Source organism: Mustela putorius, unplaced genomic scaffold, assembly GCF_011764305.1.
Source record: "Mustela putorius furo isolate JIRA1106 unplaced genomic scaffold, ASM1176430v1.1 tig00003896_pilon_pilon_pilon, whole genome shotgun sequence".
Classification (NCBI taxonomy): domain Eukaryota; kingdom Metazoa; phylum Chordata; class Mammalia; order Carnivora; family Mustelidae; genus Mustela; species Mustela putorius.
This window is the reverse complement of record NW_025422045.1, coordinates 997,291-1,015,020: the sequence shown is the minus strand read 5'-3', so window position 1 is coordinate 1,015,020 and position 17,730 is coordinate 997,291. Positions and strand designations below refer to the sequence as shown.

The window sequence follows — 17,730 nt, the reverse complement described above, 5'->3', positions numbered from 1 at the left end:
AGCTTTAAAGTGAGGATGATAAGAGTGTCTACATCATAGAATTTTTGAGGATCAGACAAAGTAATGTATGCATTTAATGGTAATGAAGTTGTTATTATAAATAGCGTAATTTGTAATATGATAACATAATAGTATATAATGAATTAAGTAGTGTTGAAGCTCAGCACTAGGAATGAAATTCTCTAGTTTACTCAAAGCAAGTAAATATTACTAATATTGTTATCACTTGAATCACAAAGAATAAGTTATCCTCTTTCCTTCTTTCTCATCACAAACTTAAAAATAATATGTAAATTATTTTTACTTCTAACACCTCTAACCCACAATCTCATGTTTCCTAGGTTAAATATCTTTAGTCTTTTGACTGAGACAGAGCTCTAATTCTAATTCATTATAATGAACATATGTTTTTGTTTATCCAGCATCTTCCTTCCTACTTTGGTAACAGATATCTTGATTATCCTTTGGGAAAATCTTTATCTTACTGGAATTTTTTTTGTTATTGTTTTCGGTTGGTTGCCTTTCTTCTATCTCTGGTACCAGGGCGAGCTTGGGCTGTAGGACTAAACCTATTTATTACAAGTCCTTAGCAATAATTGGATTTGGGAAGGACATAGGACTTAAGCCAAACCAATTAACTCCAATCAGAGCTAGTCCACTATTACTGCCCTAGACTTGAAACTTGGAAGGTGTTAAGTTGGAGCTGGTATAGTCATTCACAGTGGGAAGTCTCTTCTGAGAGTAGAAACAACATAGAGAAAGAAAAATCCAGGAATGGAGATACAAAATCTAGATTTACATATCATTGTTTAAATTGTACCTGTATTTAGTTCTGTAAATGAGCTGAGGAATTCTCTTTTGCTTAAGCCACTTTGAATTGGGTTTTCTGTTACTTATAGTTGAAGGGGACGTAGCCATATATAGTATGCCAAGTGGGGATTGATTAGGACAATAGAATAAAACCACTGTGTCTTTTAGTCTCAAATTCTGTTATTTTGACATTATATCACAAATCTGATTGTATCAGTTCTTGCTGAAAATCCCCTCCTTGGCTTCCCATTGCTTTTGGGTTAAGGAAAAAATTCCCAATATGATCTCTAGGGTGCTGTGTTGTTTGACTTCTGTCTTATCTCCTAGGGGATACCCTTTTCTTTTCCACTCACACTAGGGTTTTTATTTTTTCCTCCAGTTTCTTATATTTGCTGTGCCTTAGATCTTTTGTACATACATGCTGTTATTTCTGCATGGAATGCTGCTTTTCCTTTCTGTCCTTTTCCCCATTAATTCCAATCAAGGCTGAGTTCCAACCCATTCCCTTCTTTCTTTGCCTGTTCACTGTTAACATTGCTACATGTATGATCTTTTTTTTAAAATGACTTTTGAGATGTTTGGTTTATTTAAAAAATAATACTGTATATCCAGTATATTCTCCTCTTTGGGGGGACCTTTCCTCCTACTCTTGGAATGACCATTTTCAGAATGTAGTATTCTGCTTAAAATAAAAATTAGAATCTTTCAGAAATTGGTTAAGATTTGGTGAGTTATCTTCTAAAGTTTCTATAATTCCCCCAGTATTTTGTCTGTAGTGTTTAGGGGCTAGTGATCAGATGTTTCTAACTGTACATTTTGTGTGGTTGAAATGTGCCCTTTTCAAGAATAAGTCTGGTTTTTAACAGTAACCGATTAACTGGACTGATTCTAAAGAAGTATAGGTACTGAGTTTTCTAACAATAAAGTGTTTTAAAAAATAAGAGGTGTAAAAGGGGGAAGTACTTTAATTTGTATTTGTATTTATTTGAAATTGGGTTTCATCTGCTTAATGTTTATAAATTAATAAGTTAATTTCTTTATAAAATTTCATATTTAAACATCTGAATTTTATGAAATAGTTCTGGTCTTTTTTAATTATATAGGGTTTATTCCTTATGCTATAAGGTTTGTATTTGTGTGATTTATATGCCAAGGTACACATCATCCTTCTCTGTTTTCCTAACCCTGTTACAGTTAATTTCCATGATGGGATCAATAGGTGATGGATATTCAGGTGATATAGAAGTGGAATTTTTAAAATGGCTCTCTGTCCTCAAAAGACTATGTATGTTTTTAAGATAATTAACATTAAAATGAATTTTCTAGTATCAGCTTGAGATAGCTGGAAATTTTTGAGAGATCACAGAACCAGGGTTGGAAATACTAAATTGTTATTCACAGTTAAGAACTCACTTTGAATCCTTAAAGCTCTGTCCATTTGGAATAGACCTCCATTTCGGTATGCCATTAGTCACAAAGACGGAAGAATTGTTTATAAAATGAAATAGACTGTAAACCTAAGTTTTAAAGTTAGTGGAATGATTTGAATACCCGGTTTCTTGTGAATTGCGTGAGAGGAAAAAATGACAGTGTTCTGGTGATCCTATGTCATCAAAATCATTCTGCTGAAAAATTCTTCTAAGTATATAAGTAAAATTATTAAAGGTTTAGTGTTTCTTACAGCTAGGTTGTTAGTCTTAGACATAATTTAAGAGTTAGTTGAACATTATTTGTATATGCTTTCCTTATTTTGAATAATTTTAGTATTTAAAATGATTATATTAATTTTGGTTTTGTATTTTTCCTTTTATGTTAATCTGGTTTTTGATGTTGCCAATTTCTTTGTTAGGAATGCAGGCCCCCAATTAAAACATTATCTTTATAATGAGAAAAAAACAAAGATTAGCTTTATAATGTGGTTTTTCAGATTATTTCATTGAATAACTTTTGGGTCTGGGGAGATGGACCATTCATCATTTCAATTCAACCATTCACCATATTCCTCACTTTTTCATTTTACTTGCTGCTTACTCATTTTTAAAAAGGATTTTTTTAGAAATTAAAATACAGTGATGGATGTAAAATGAAAGTTTTTTTTTTTCCTATGGAAATGGTATAAGGTACTTTATCCAAATGTTAATTTTTATCTGCTGGTATCTTTGAATTAGGTATTTGTTTTATTCCATGAGACCAGTAATATGTAATTTAACAGTATTGATACATTTTAGGTCTGTGTGTTACATTTATATGAAGGTATAAAATTTTTTATGTGTTTTCACTAGTTTTCAAATGCTTCTTCCTTAAAAAGATGAAAATATGGTAGGATAGATTTTGACCTCTACATTCTAGAAGGTATACTTACAAAACTAACATGTCATCATGTGAAATACTATTGCAATGAAGATCTTAAAAAAAAAAAATTTCTGAATGCTCAGCTGATAGCTTTTAAATTCTAGTATACTAACAAAATTGTGATCTGTTCTTAGGGTTCTTGAAAATGGTATTAAGCACAGAATTAAAAATTGTTAAGATTTATTGGATGATTTCTGTGTGCCAGGCACTGAGTTCTATGCTTTATGTGTGTTATCTAATTTAATTTTCACTATAACTTTCTGAAATAAGTTACATATGTATAGTGAAGCAAGGCACAGGATTAACTTTCCCAAGGTCATCATAAATGGTTGAGTCAGAATTTGAATGTGGCATTCATTCTTCACCATGTTTTACTGTTTATTGTTAATAAATGTTTAAAGTACACAGTATACAGTATAGAGCTAAATTAGGCTGTAGAGATTATTAGAGCCGAGACCCAGAATTGTAAGGTGATTTGATTGAAAGTTGTAGCAATGCTGAGGCTATGATGTGGTTCTTCTGGCTTCTGGCCTAATGGTCTTTCTTCATGTGCAGACTCTACAGTTGTGGTTTGTAGAATTGCTTAATCTTTTATCAGAAAGTAAATAGAACTATATCCAGTACATAACACACCTGCCATATTTTGTGCTTAGGTACCAGAGAAAATGCATTACCTTTATTTAACACAGTGATATGGTATCAGGTAATACCTCTGAATGGATAAAAGTAAATTTTTCTAACAATTAAAAATTTAGACCTACATTTCCATTGATTTTTTTAAATATCTGTAGAAAAAATTATTTAAGGTATTGTTTAATTTTAGATGTATAAAAGCTAAAATAATATAGTAAGATAGTAATTAAAAATATTTATGTGAGCAGTCTCCAACAGTAAATGAATGATTTTCTAAAAAGTATTTGATAAGTCAGTTAATTGGAATTTATTTTTTCTTCATAGAAACAAGTGTATTAAACATGGTCATAAAACAAGTCAGTAGCTGAAATTGAGTGTTCTCTTTTTCTGGCTATTTTGGGGCTCATTCTGAGCCATAGCGGCTATTAGAGACATTTTGGAACTTTGAGATCCCCACCTTTGCTGGATATTCTACTTCCGTGGTAGCTGATTTAATCCTTCTTAGAATTCCATTCCTTACCACCAAAATTCTGAAGTGGTGACCTGAGAGGTGTTTATGGTGGTAATTTTGACATGCTTCAATGGCTAAGATGCCAAAAGAATTCATGAAAGTGTTTATTATTCAGAACAAGATATGGCAATGATTCTTTAGTCCCGTGTTGTCCATTGGAAGTGTTCTGTAGCTTTATTGTCCAGTAGAGTAGCTACCAGCCACATGTGGCTTTTAGCATTTGAAATTTGGCTAGTAAAACTGAGGAACTGAATTTTAAATTTTACTTAATTTTAATTAGTTTAAACTTAAATAGTCACATGTGGCTAATGGCTACTATATTATGTAATACAGCTTTAGGCTTAAATTATGGTTCTAATTACATCTGAGGATTTCCAACTTTATAGTGTGTTTGAGACTACATCAGTTGAGGTTTCTGAGGTTTCCTTGAGCTTTTGAAGTAGGTTATCTTAAAGTCATCTCTATCATAGCAGGCAGTAGATGTCTGTTCGTATTGACAAGGCAGTCATTAATTGAATATTTGTAAATTGAATACTAATTTCAGTTTTGGCAAGAGATATTTATATGATCACCTAGCAAAAAATGCATATATGTCAACTATATAATATTCAATATAACCATTATTAGAACCCAGCATAACTACTGAAATAAAAAATATTATATTTGAGTCTCATAAGCTGTATAATTGTGGCTCTTGAAAAATACTCTAGCTGACAATTAGGTCCTTAACATGAGCAAAAATTGTCATGTATTTATCTCCTTGACATATTCATAATATTGATAATAGTTTAGAGGTATGCTATAACTTTTCAAATAATTGAGTTAATGAGATTTAAATAGACTTCAGAACTTGGTGAATTCATTTAAACACAAAATATATTAGAGTCTTGGCCCACGGGTGGCTCAGTTGTTTAAGTGTCCAACTTTTGATTTTGTTTCAGGCCATGATCTTAGGGTCATGGTATTGAGCCCCGTTTGGGGCTCTGTGCTCAGCAGAGTCTGCTTGAGGATTCTCTGTCATTCTCCCTCTGCACCTCCCTCTGCTCCGTGTTCTCTCTCTCTCAAATAAATCAATAAATCTTAAAAAAAAAAATCCGTTAGAGACTCCTATGATACTATTTAGAACATTTATAACAGTAACTTCTGAAATTAAAATGAGTTATTTTTCCCTGTGGATTAATGAAGTCCAAATAAGTTGGAAACTAGAAAGCAGGAAAATTTGCTTGTGTCAGCCTGAGGATAAGGAGAAATATAAAGATTGAATTAGTGTGCATTTTAGTATTTTAGGTATCTGGTGTCTAGTTTTTATCTTTTTTTGCTTTATAACTAAAAGTTATTTTAAAATTTGTAATTTTTATAAAATTTATGCTGTTGGTGTTTGGGGATCCAGAATAATTCTTGTTTTAAATAAATGAATTAAAATTTCTTTTTGATAATTTTTATTCTAATAGCAATATCTTTTCAATCCCAAAGAAATATAGGTATATTAGATTATAAATTTCTGAAGGCAAGGACCATGACTTACTCATTTCTGTTTTTTCCCTAGAACTTAGCACATTATCTTGCATTTAGAAGGCAATGAGTTCTTACTGTTTTTTTTTTTTTTTGGTTTATTTATTTATTTTTTTAGTAATCTCTACACCAGCCTGGGCGTCGAACTACGCTGAGAACAAGAGTCGTATGCTCTTTTGACTGAGCTAGCCCAGGCATGCCAATGAGTAGTTACTTTTGAATGAATTAATCTATGATGAAATATGTCCAATTAATTTGCTCTCCCTTTCCAATTAATTTTCTTTCCCTTTTAAGGTCTTTGATAAAAAATCAGAAACATATAAACTAAAATTTATTTAAAGTTTTTTTTTGTGGAAATAATTACATTTATGTCTGAAATCTGAATAGGTTATAGTTAAAGATTAGTATTCTTAGTATTTGAAAATTCAGACTTGCTAAAACAATACATCATAAAGTGATTACTCATTTTTATAAAAGGACACTTTAAAAAATTATTTGTAGGTTAATAAATCAGACTTCTTCCAAGGAGTAAGTGCTTAATAGAATTACCATTTTATTTACTGAATTTGCATTCATTCAAGAATGAACCAATTATATATAAAGTGAGTTGCAAGTATATGTCAGACATATCAAACTTAAAAATTGAGCTTTTCGTAGGAAAAAAGATTAAGTATGTGTACATTTAATTTAATGAGATCCACTCTAATACTAGGTATCTTTATTTTATAGGAAGGAAAACTGAGATATAAATTACTCTCTTGTCTGGAGTCACATGGTGAGTTTCGAGATCAAAATTAGATCCAAGAATTTCTGAACCCCAAGTCTCATATTTCAATATTTGGCATTACTTAAAATGACTCATAAAATTGACTGATATCATGTGTCAGTACTTAGGTGACAATTTACAGAGCGTCAACTCTGCAACTTGATGGGCGACAACCCTTTTCAGCCAAAAAGTAAGTGTTGCTGCCACAACCGATACTAGTATATGTGGCTTTTGTATTAATAAATTTGCTTCAGTAGAAAGGAGGAGAAGTAGGCACATTTTTTTAAAGTAAAAAAAACTTAAAAGTTGTTAGAGTAACAAATGCTCACATAACAGATAATGTAAATTAAGAAGTGAGTAAAGTAGAAATGAAATGTTTTTTCTTCTTATGCCCAGTGATAACTATTAGTTCAGTGTACATAATTACCTCTGTTTCTTTTATGCATAGACAAAAAATAATTATTTCTAAAAAACATAAAGTTCTTTTGTGTCCTTAAGTTTTTTTTTTTCTCAACAATCTATCCTGAGTGTATTGACAGTGGCAATGCCCTGTTAAGAAGAATGAGGAAGACCTTTGTATTCTGTATTATTTGCTAGGGCTTCTATAACCTAGAACCATACACTGGATGGCTTAAACAACAGAAATTCATTTCAGAATTTCTCACAGTTCTGGGGACTAGAAGTATGAGATCAAAGTATTGGTGGGGTTGATTTCTTTTGAGGGCCATGAGGGAAGGATATGTACCAGGGCTCCTTCCTTGGCTTGTAGATGCCCATGTGCTTCCTATGTCTTTAGATGGTTTTATCTCCAAGTGTGTATCCATGTTCTGGTCTCATGTTTTAAGGACACCAGTCATATTGAATTAGCACCCACCCCAATAACTTCATTTTAACCTCACTACCTCTTTAAAGACCCTGTCTCCAAATATAGTAATATTCTGAGGTACTGATGGTGAGGACTTTAACATAGGAATCTTGGAAAAACATAGTTCATCCCATAACACCAACTGATCAGAAACTTTTATTATCCATATACAGTAAGTTTCCCTAATTTTTAAAAATTAAGCATTGTCTGACCACTTAGTTTCCTAGTCCATAAATTATATACTATGTGCCTATTGGCTATCTAGTCCATAAAGTATATACCACGTGCCTATTGGCTATGTAGTGTGTAGAAGGAAATATACTCAAAGAGCTCAGTTTGGTCTTGGGACATATAATATTTTTAATCATTTGACTTGCAGAATTCTATATAATAAAACAGTATAGTTTAGAAAAGAAAGGGATCAGTTCATGATATTCATGACATTTGGGAAAATGGAGAGGCCTTTTTTGTTTTGGGGGGTTGGCTGTTAACATTTAAATTAAGACAGGAAATAATTTGTGACATACTTTTATAGAAAGGAAAAAATTTAAAAATTTATGAAAGAATTGTTCTTAATTTGATTCGGTATTTCCTTTGTATGCCATCCCCAAAGTGTTTTAGTTACAGTATTTTTTCTTATCTTTTAAGAGGTGGTAGAACATTGTCCTAATTTTGAGTCAAAAGTAGAAGTGGCATTACTCTAATAAAAAATTACCCTTAGAAATAACTATGTTTAAATGATAAATGAAAGATATTGTAAAGCCAGTACTCTATAGAGTTTTTTTGGGAGGGGGGTTGGTAGACCTCCCTCATCTCATTCTGTATATTAAGTTATATCCACTTATATCCATCTCCACTGTGACTACTTTAGTTTAGGTCCTCAGTACTCTTTCTCTTCCCCCTCCTGTCCACCTTTTCTTTTTTCTCCATCTCAGCTTAAAAGCAGTATATGCACATAGTCAAGACCATCTGAAAAGGCTTTAAATGGCTTAATGATAGTTTCTTGAAGAGTGATTATGTGCATATATGCATATTTGTTGTGCTGTCTGTTGCATAATCAATTTTAACCGCTTTCTAATAATCATGAGAATTTTTGCTTGCTTAGAGCTATCCCTTCCTTCCAGGTATCTCCCAATAATTGTCTTAATATTTTGTTAATCCATAGTTGATGTTTCATTATGATGACTACAATAAATGCTGTTCACTGATGAGCATTGTAATATGCTTTTTAATATTCTGTTATACATAATACATACATTTACTGTTCGCTCCCACTCACCCACCTACCCTTCCTCTCTCTCCCCCTCCCTCCCTTTCTTTCCTCTTTCCTACCTCTCTCCCTTTTCTTTCTTTCTTTCTTTCTTTCTTGTGCAGCTGTTAATGCTTTTCACTTTTTTTCATTTGCTAAGTTATATTAAAATCCATAGGCAGATCTTCCCACACCCTTCATTAGCCTCTCAATTCAATTTTCTACACAATAAAACTTGTCAGGTAACCTAAAAGTTTACATTTTAATAATCTTTTCTTTGGTATCCCAGAGATATTTCCTTTTGAAGTACTGATCCAGTTTAGTCTGGACTGGTTGTCTTCCGGGTGGGCTTTGTCCTGGGACTTTGTATTGTATTGAATATCATATTTTCTACATGCTGTGTCTTCTTTCTTGGTTAAGTCTTATCTTTTTTATGGATTCTTTAGTAACTTTCTGAGAAGGGTTTTACAGGGAAGTAAATCTTGTGTGATGTTGCTGTTCTTTATTCTCACACTTGATGAAAAGTTTGACTGCGTAAAGAACTCTAAATTAAAAACTAATTTTGGTAAGAAGTTATTGAAGTATTATTTACTGTCTTCTACTAAATTATTATTCTATGGTTCTTATTCTTACTGACCTTTCTTATATGAACAGTTCTTCCCACCTCACCTCAACCCCTGTGCCCCACCACACCCCATAGATCTTATCTTTTTATCTTTTGTTCTGGAATTTCATGACGATGTGTCTTGATGTAACTCTTTTCTTGATCATTGTGTTGTGTACCTAGTGGGGCCTTACAATCTAGATACATATGTTTTCCAATCTAGGAAATATGTCTGTATTACTTCTCAGATAACCTACTCTCTGCTTTCTCTCTGTTCTCTTTCTGTAAATTTTATTAGGTGAATGTTGTATTTTGAAATTGATTTTCTCTGACAACCTTGTATCCTCTTCTTTATCTAGTTTGTGTGTGTGTGTGTGTGTGTGTATTTTTCTCTTAGTTCCACCTGTGGGGATATTTTGAGTTTTTAAAAGCAATTGAATTAAAAATTTTTGGCTATCATATTTTTAAAACTTTTTGTTTTCTGAATATTTTTATAACATTCTTATCTAATATCTCTAAAGATGCTAACTATATTTTTCTTGATATTTTTCTTGCTGTCTGCATTATCTCTTTTCCTTAGGATTCTTTATGATTTTTATTGATTTGGTCTAAAAGATAAGTTTTCCTCAAGTTTCTGGTACTTATTGATTGTCCACTAATATTTAGTATTTAAATATTAACATTTAAGAGTAACATTTAATATTTAAAATTCATCCTAGGAGCTCTGTGCTTGGTCAGAACTTCTAAGGTGGTGTAAGTTCATATTTACTCCACATTCTTTGATCTGTTTCTTTAGATAAGAAATGTCTAATTTGCCCTGAATGGAATAAGTCTCACTTTGTTTCCCTTATTTTACTTTAGCACCTCATCCCTGTTTTTTGACTGGACTTCCTGAATTTGGTTCAGTTTTTCTAGTATATCTCCTATGAGTTGCCTCTTATTCTTAGTTTATCTCCCCTTTGTTAATATGTTTACTCCCCAGATAATGGTTAGGTGCAGTCTCTTTTGTAGATAAACTTATACTCCAGGCATAAGACTGGAACTGGTTTGACGACGGTTTCATGTAAATAACTACTGTCACCTGTTACCTATTTATCTAAATTTGTTAGTTTTTATCTTAGAGAGTGAGCTCTGAGTTTCTCACTGTTGCTTCCATGAACTAACTATCAAGTCACGAGTTGCCACTAGGGCTATTAGAGTGGATCTTAAATATGTGAATATTTGTGAATTTAAAAAAATGTATTTACTTTTCCTTTTGAAAATAAGGTTTAATTCTCTCCTTTTGAAAATTAGACAATTCAAAAATGGCAGAACTCTTTATGGAATGTGAAGAAGAAGAGTTAGAACCATGGCAGAAGAAAGTAAAAGAGGTTGAAGATGATGATGATGATGAGCCAATCTTTGTTGGAGAGATATCAAGTTCAAAACCAGCAATTTCAAGTAAGCATTTACTTTTAGTGGAACTGATTTTTATAACATAACTGTTTTTAATGGAAGACCTTGTGAACTGCTTTATAAGGTACTTGTTCCTCTGTAAGGAGTTAGAGATGAAAGATTTGGTGAGCGGTGAGTGAGAATTATAGAATCAGGATGAGATGTGATTAAGGACTTGAGGAGGGACGTAAAAGGTTAAAATACCAGATGTGAGGAAAGAAATAGACTAAGATTAGCTGATACATTGGAGGTCTTTTGAAATTGGAAATCATAGTTTTTAGTGGAGCCAAGTAACCTGTTCATCCGTTTGTTTATCCCCCCACACACACCTTAAACACAGAATTAGAGAACTAGAAGAGGTTACAGTACTTTTCTTCAAATGTCCTAATATGCTTAATAAATTTTAGTCTCAAACAGGGGTTTTCACATCCAGGCAACTACAGTGTCATCCATACAGTGCTACAAAATATATAGGCAGAGAATAATTTCAGTCTCTAGCCTGTGTGCCAACAGGGGGTTCAGCTTCTGACCACATTCATCTTCCAGCAACTCACGTTTATAGTCATGAGAGAGAAGAGCACTGTCTACAGCCACTGTACTTGGGTGATATAGCAGTTAGTTAATACTTAAATCTTTCATGGCTGTCTAGCACAATATTTTGGTACCTTTGTGGATTATTAGATTTTTGTTAGAGTAGTTGGATTTGACGTTGTTAGAATATTAAAGCAATGACCAATGACTCTTATTAAAATGTCCACTCAAAAATGTAAAAAAGTACAGAGAACTAATATACATATTTTAGGGCAGAAGGAGAAAATAAATAATTTCTCATTGTAGATATATGTTTATTTGTTCACTTGTTTAAGCCAGGGGAATTTAACAAAGAATATGACCAGCATAATAGAGTTTTCTTATCAAGACAGGGCTCAAAAGTGTGATTAAGACAGTACTTTTCTGAAAGCTTCTGAAAGCTTGGTTCTTTCTTCTCTTGCCTCTAAACTTGGAATGGCACTTTTATTCAGTTTTATCAGAGGGAGAATCACTTAACCAATTAAATTCTCAATACCATTTCCTGTGGCAGATTGATAATCTTTAGGTTCTAGGTGGAGTGCCACTTTGATTGTAAATTGAGCTAGACATGATGGCATGCTTGTTGATGATAGTGGAACATGATTATATATTCTCTTAATTACTATTTCTAGTCATTGTAATCATTTTATACTGGAGTATTACCATATTATAAAATTAATTGTTAGAATTATAGAAAAAATAACAGAGTTAAGACCAAGTTGAATTATACTAGTAGAAAATTGTTAATCATATTCAACTAGAACATTGTTTATTAATGTTAAAATAATTCTGTCAAAAAGGAGACTGACCCCAGTAAAAATTATTTTCTCGACAGTTACGCAGAATTTAAATGAATTTTATTACTGTTTTTGTGTAAGCCATAAAATTTTTAATATATGGAATATGAGTTAAGTGTTTATATAGAACTGCTAGAAAGGGGAGTAAAAACTTGTGTTGTAGAATACAGCCCCGAAAAAGTACATTAGCCAATAGTTCTTTGATGGTTTGAGTAATAATTAATCTTGAGTTTCTGAGTGAGAATGGTGTCAAGTTGTGTAGGAAGGTTTTTATTCTATAAGACATAAGTAATGCTTAGGTATAGAGTATTGCATTGCCATTATCAGAAAACAGCCCTACTTTTGTGTGTTCATGTAGTTCATAGAGTTATTTTATGGGATCTGGTTCTTTTTTACTGTGAGGGAAAAAGGAAATTTTTATGACATTTAGGACTTGTTTGTGCTTTTACGTTTTTGTAACCAGCAATTTTTGGCACATCCATACTCTTCCCAATTTTAGTTTGACTAGAAAATAGTCTAGAACTTGCAGAAATTGCATGCCAGAATCAGGAACTTTAAAGTGATCCTGAGAGTTCTGTATTATGCTCAGATTGACTTCTGGTATATTCTGGTATATTGGTAGATTTGAAACCCCTTAAGTTATAAGTTACTCTGATAAACTATAATTTTAGCCTGCAGTCTGTTCTAGTTTTTCCCTTTCAGGACTCAAGATTAATGCTGCAGATAATCTGGTGTGATCCCTCATAATGATACTTCCAGGGAAGGTGTGAATGGAATATGGAGGTTGGATAGGGGTTTGGTTTTGAGTGATAGAAACCTGAGTGGATATAGCCCTGTTGCCATTTAAAGAAAGATACACTAATTATAGGTTCTATACACATAAATTTTTGGAAGATTCTTACTAATTATGTGGAATATTTCTTTGCCATAAAAGAAACTTTGCAGGAAGTTTAACTTGTATGTAGTCAGATTTATCAGTCTTTTACTTCTGGCTTTTGGATTTTGCGTGGTGGTTCTTATTCTATAAAACAAGGCTAGTGAGGTGCCTGGGTGGCTCACTGGGTTAAAGCCTCTGCCTTTGGCTTAGGTCATGATTCTGGGGTCCTAGGATGGAGCCTCACATCAGGCTCTCTGCTAGTGGGGAGCCTGCCTCCTCCGATCTCTCTCTGCCTGCTTCTCTGCCCACTTGTGATCTCTGTCTGTCAAATAAATAATAAAATAAAAAAAAACTTTATAAAACAAGGCTAGTAATCTTGTTTCTTTAGTAGGTAAAGATACATATGTTTAAAATTAACTGTATTTTAAGTGAGTGATAATTTATATACTCCTTCCAGGAATCTATTTGATTGTTTTCAATTCATGATTTCTATTTTCTTAGTATATATTTTATTCAAATAATGAATTTTAAAATAAATGTAATTTTTTGTAGATATTTTGAATAGAGTAAACCCCAGCTCATATTCAAGGGGAGTAAAGAACGGTGCACTCAGTCGAGGTACAGTATTCTTTACTTTTTTACTTTTAAAGTGAAGTATGACATCATTAGTTATATGAAAATATATTTAATATATTGTATAATTTTAAATGCAGGTATTACTGCTGCATTCAAGCCTACAAGTCAACACTACACCAACCCAACATCAAATCCAGTGGCTGCGTCGCCAGTAAATTTTCATCCTGAATCTAGATCTTCCGATAGTTCTGTTATTGTTCAGCCTTTGTCTAAACCTGTAAGTGTTTCTGAAACTACACAGCTCAGGGATACATTGGATATTACTTATCAGTATAAACAATACCAATTAAAATTCTGGGTTGTCATGGGTAGCCATCTAATAGAAGCATAATTAAAATCAGAAAATGTCCCTATCTTTATGATATCTTAGCCAGTACCCAGAGTAATAACTACAGGAACTACTCATCCATCCAGTTCCTAAATCAGGTGACATGCTTAAGTTTAATAGGTAAAGTATTGAAAATTGTGTTACCAAAATATGATAAAAGCATAATGTATATTGCATAATGGAAAATTATTTAGGATTGTAAATTAGGTCAGTTGTTCTTTGTTCTTAATTGGGAAAAACGTTTGAGAGGACATTATAGATTTTTATTCTGAAAATATATCTTCATAATTAGTTTAAAAAACTGTTAATAAATAATAATAGTTAATTGTAATAGTTAATATTACAGTTGATATTTATGTGTAATGCTTTGTTTCTAAATGGTACACATAAATTAATCATTTAATTCTTAACCATCCCTGTAAAGGATGCACTATTATTATTATTAATCCTGTTTTATAGTTGAGGAAATTGAGGTTCACAGAGGTTAAATTATTTATTTAAGGTCACACAGCTGGCAAAATGTTAGATATGGGATTTCAATCCAGACTTACTGTATTTACATAAGTATATATATATATATATATATATATATATATATATATAATATATAAATATAGACTTAAAATGCCTTAATGCAGTAGTTTTCAGTGTGTAGTCTTCAGTCCCCTGAGACTCTTTCATGGGTTTGGGAGTCAGTACTATTGTCATAATAATAAAAGACACTATTTGCCTTTTCCACCATGTTGACATTTGCATTGGTGATGCAAAAGTAATATTGAGTAAACTGCTGGTGCCTTAGTATGAATCAAGATGGTGGTACCAAGTATGAGTAGTTTTTGTATTCATTCCCACCATGCACTCCCAATAAAATACATTCATGCTTGATTTCCTTGATGAAGTATTAACATGTTATTTTTTAAAATCTCTACCTTGAATATGTGTCTTTTAAAAATATTTTGTGTGATGAAATGGATAGTATGCAAAAGCACTTCTGTGTCTGAAGTTCAGTGGTTATCCTGAGGAAAAGCACTCCAGTGATTGAAATGTGAGCTAAACTACCCACTTTTTAAAAATAGAAGACTCCTTTTGCTTGAAAGAATGACTGATAAACGATGGTGTATTATATATTTTTGTGTATCAATATTACCATAAACAATGATTTAAAACCACATACATTTATTTTCTCATAGTTTATATGGGTCAGAAGTCAGGTCATGGCTTAGCTGGATCCTTTGCTTCAGAGTCTCACAGGCTACATTCAAGGTGTGGACTCTGAGGTTGCAGTTTTATCTGAAGCTTGACTGGAGGGGTATCTGCTTCCAAGTTCTCATGGTAATTGGCAACGTTCAATTTCTTAACGGTTGTCACACTGGGAGTCTCTGGCTTTGCCAACTGGTCTTTCCCACATGGCTTCTTACTTGCTCAAAGCCCACAAGAGAAGATCCTTAGGAGAATGGCATTATGATCTTACATAATATAGTTATATACACAAAATCATGTATATCCTGTTACCTTTCCTGTTCTGTTGGTTAGAAATAAGTCACATGTCTTGCCTACACAAAGGGGTGGGAATTGTGCAGGACATGAACGCCAGGGGATGGTGATAATGGAGGCCACTTTAGAGTCTGGTTGCTACACATAGTGAGTGATTCAGTCTTGGTTATTTGGCAGACATTTCCTCAAAACTGAACAAAGTGCACATTTAAAAGAAAACAACTGATAGCATTTCTTGGGTAAAATTGCACTTTCAAGCACAAATTAGAATTTTGGAAAACTTGTCTTTGCCACCATGATCTTGGTAGCTTCCTAGTACTTAAAGACTTTCCTCTCGGTAGTGCAATTAATAAATACAATTTTTTGTTATTGTATAATGAATTCTGTGTACATTTGGAGGATCAGCATAATCCAAAAAACCCCCAGTATTTTCAAAAGAACCAGTGCATGATGTTACAGAATCATAGATAAAAGATCCAATCAAAGTGTGAGACTGACTGATAGATTTTAATGTAACAAAGTATGAAAAGTTTAGTAAATACCAAGTCAGATGCCACATTACAGTAATCTCTTAAGAAAATATCAACTGTTGAATTTTGGTGTATTATCAAAGAAGTGTATCCGTAGTTATCCTAAATTGCTATTAAAATACTACTCCCTGCCTCTGCTGTCAGCTTAGGTCATGATCCCAGAGTCCTGGGATCGAGTCCCGCATTGGGCTCTCTGCTCAGCAGGGAGCCTGCTTCCTCCTCGCTCTGCCTGCTTCTCTGCCTGCTTGTGATCTCTGTCTGTCAAATAAATAAATAAAATCTTAAAAAAAAATACTACTCCCTTTTTCAACTATATATCTTTATGAAGCCAGATTTTCCATTTTTCAAATAAAACAACATATTCTAACAAATTGAAGGCAGAAGCAGATATGAAACTGCGATAGTTTAGCTAGATATTAGAGCAATTTACAGAAATGTAAAACAGTAGCACTCTTTTCACTGATATTTTGTGTGTTTGCAATATAGTCAGTTTTCATAAAAATGTTATTTATGTTAATCTGTAATGGGTTTATTATTACTTAAATATTTTAAGAAATTTCTCTTTTAATTCCTTTTTTTTTTAAAAAAGATTTTATTTATTTATTTGACAGAGAGAAAGAGAGATCACAAGTAGGCAGAGAGGTAGGCAGAAAGAGAGAGAGGGTAGGATGCAGGCTTGCTGCTGAGCAGAGAGCCTGATGCGGGACTCAATCCCAGGACCCTGAGATCATGACCTGAGCCGAAGGCAGCGGCTTAACCCACCGAGCCACCCAGGCACCCCGTTTCTCTTTTAATTTCTAATATGTTAAATATCAATAGGTATAACCCAAATAAATAAAAATTCTTTTGGGGCCTCCATAATTTTTAAATGTGCAAAGTGGTGCTGAAGTCAGGGAATTATATTACTCAAAAAAAAAGTTATCCCAAATGTAAAGATTCTTCGCTGTTAGTTGGATTTGAACTAACTCAGTAATTTTGCCATGCCTATTGTAAGCTATTTGGCACTGGCTTTAGAGAAATAATAAATTTGAACGAAAATGTTTGTGCTTTGACAGTAATTCGCTTATTGTCTATCAAAGCACCTATTAATTTTCTTGCAAATATTCAAGTTCAAAACCAGAATTGAATCCAAATATGTTTGGTAGGAATAATGCATTTTTCCTCTATTTCATATTACTATTAGGTAATCTGCAGATCTGTTAGTACTAAAAATTGATATTTTGAGGTGTTACTTTTCATAGAAGAGTTATTTTAATTGTAATTTATGTAATAATGGAAAGGAGGACTACAGATTTTTAAATATATGGCTAACTATATTGACCTCCCACTTATATTTTGAAGATGTTATGTATCATAAAAGTATATGTTTAGGCAAATGTTTCTCTCTCCCTGAGTTATTATTACTTGATACCGATAATAACTATCTGAAATATTAACAGTGATATAAGCCCTGGGCCAGTAGTTTAAAAATCTTAGATTTGAAGCAAGATACTTGAATGCTGACTCAGCCTTGTTAATAAGCATTGTTGAAACCTTTCTGAGCCTCATTTTCTTCATTTCTAAAGTGAGAGATTTTAACCAGCCAATGACTCTCAAATGGATCCTAAGGTTCTGTAGGTTATTACTAATATTTGAAAATATGAAAAGCTACTTAAAATTGAAGATTTTTTGCTATTAGTTAGAATCAAATAACTCAGTTACTTTTCATAAGTTGTAGCTTTTGCAGGGTAGAAAACTGGAAAAAGAAACTTGACTATTTAAT

At 32.6% G+C, this 17,730-nt stretch overlaps 1 protein-coding gene across 14 annotated transcripts in view; it reads left to right on the top strand.

Annotated features, from left to right (window-relative positions):
- The window catches only part of ZNF280D (zinc finger protein 280D), a 136,855-nt gene that overhangs the window by 8,941 nt on the left and 110,184 nt on the right, over nt 1-17,730 (top strand). For 6 of the 14 annotated variants that reach the window (XM_045067583.1, XM_045067582.1, XM_045067594.1 and 3 more), the window contains 5 exons: nt 6,548-6,593; nt 6,706-6,774; nt 10,596-10,742; nt 13,533-13,598; nt 13,694-13,833. In XM_045067583.1, the coding sequence (XP_044923518.1) occupies nt 6,747-6,774; nt 10,596-10,742; nt 13,533-13,598; nt 13,694-13,833 (381 nt within the window). In that variant the 5' untranslated portion in view covers nt 6,548-6,593; nt 6,706-6,746. Of the gene's footprint in view, nt 1-6,547; nt 6,594-6,705; nt 6,779-10,595; nt 10,743-13,532; nt 13,599-13,693; nt 13,834-17,730 lie in introns of all 14 variants that reach the window. The other 8 variants (XM_045067585.1, XM_045067584.1, XM_045067591.1 and 5 more) reach the window with 5 other exon arrangements.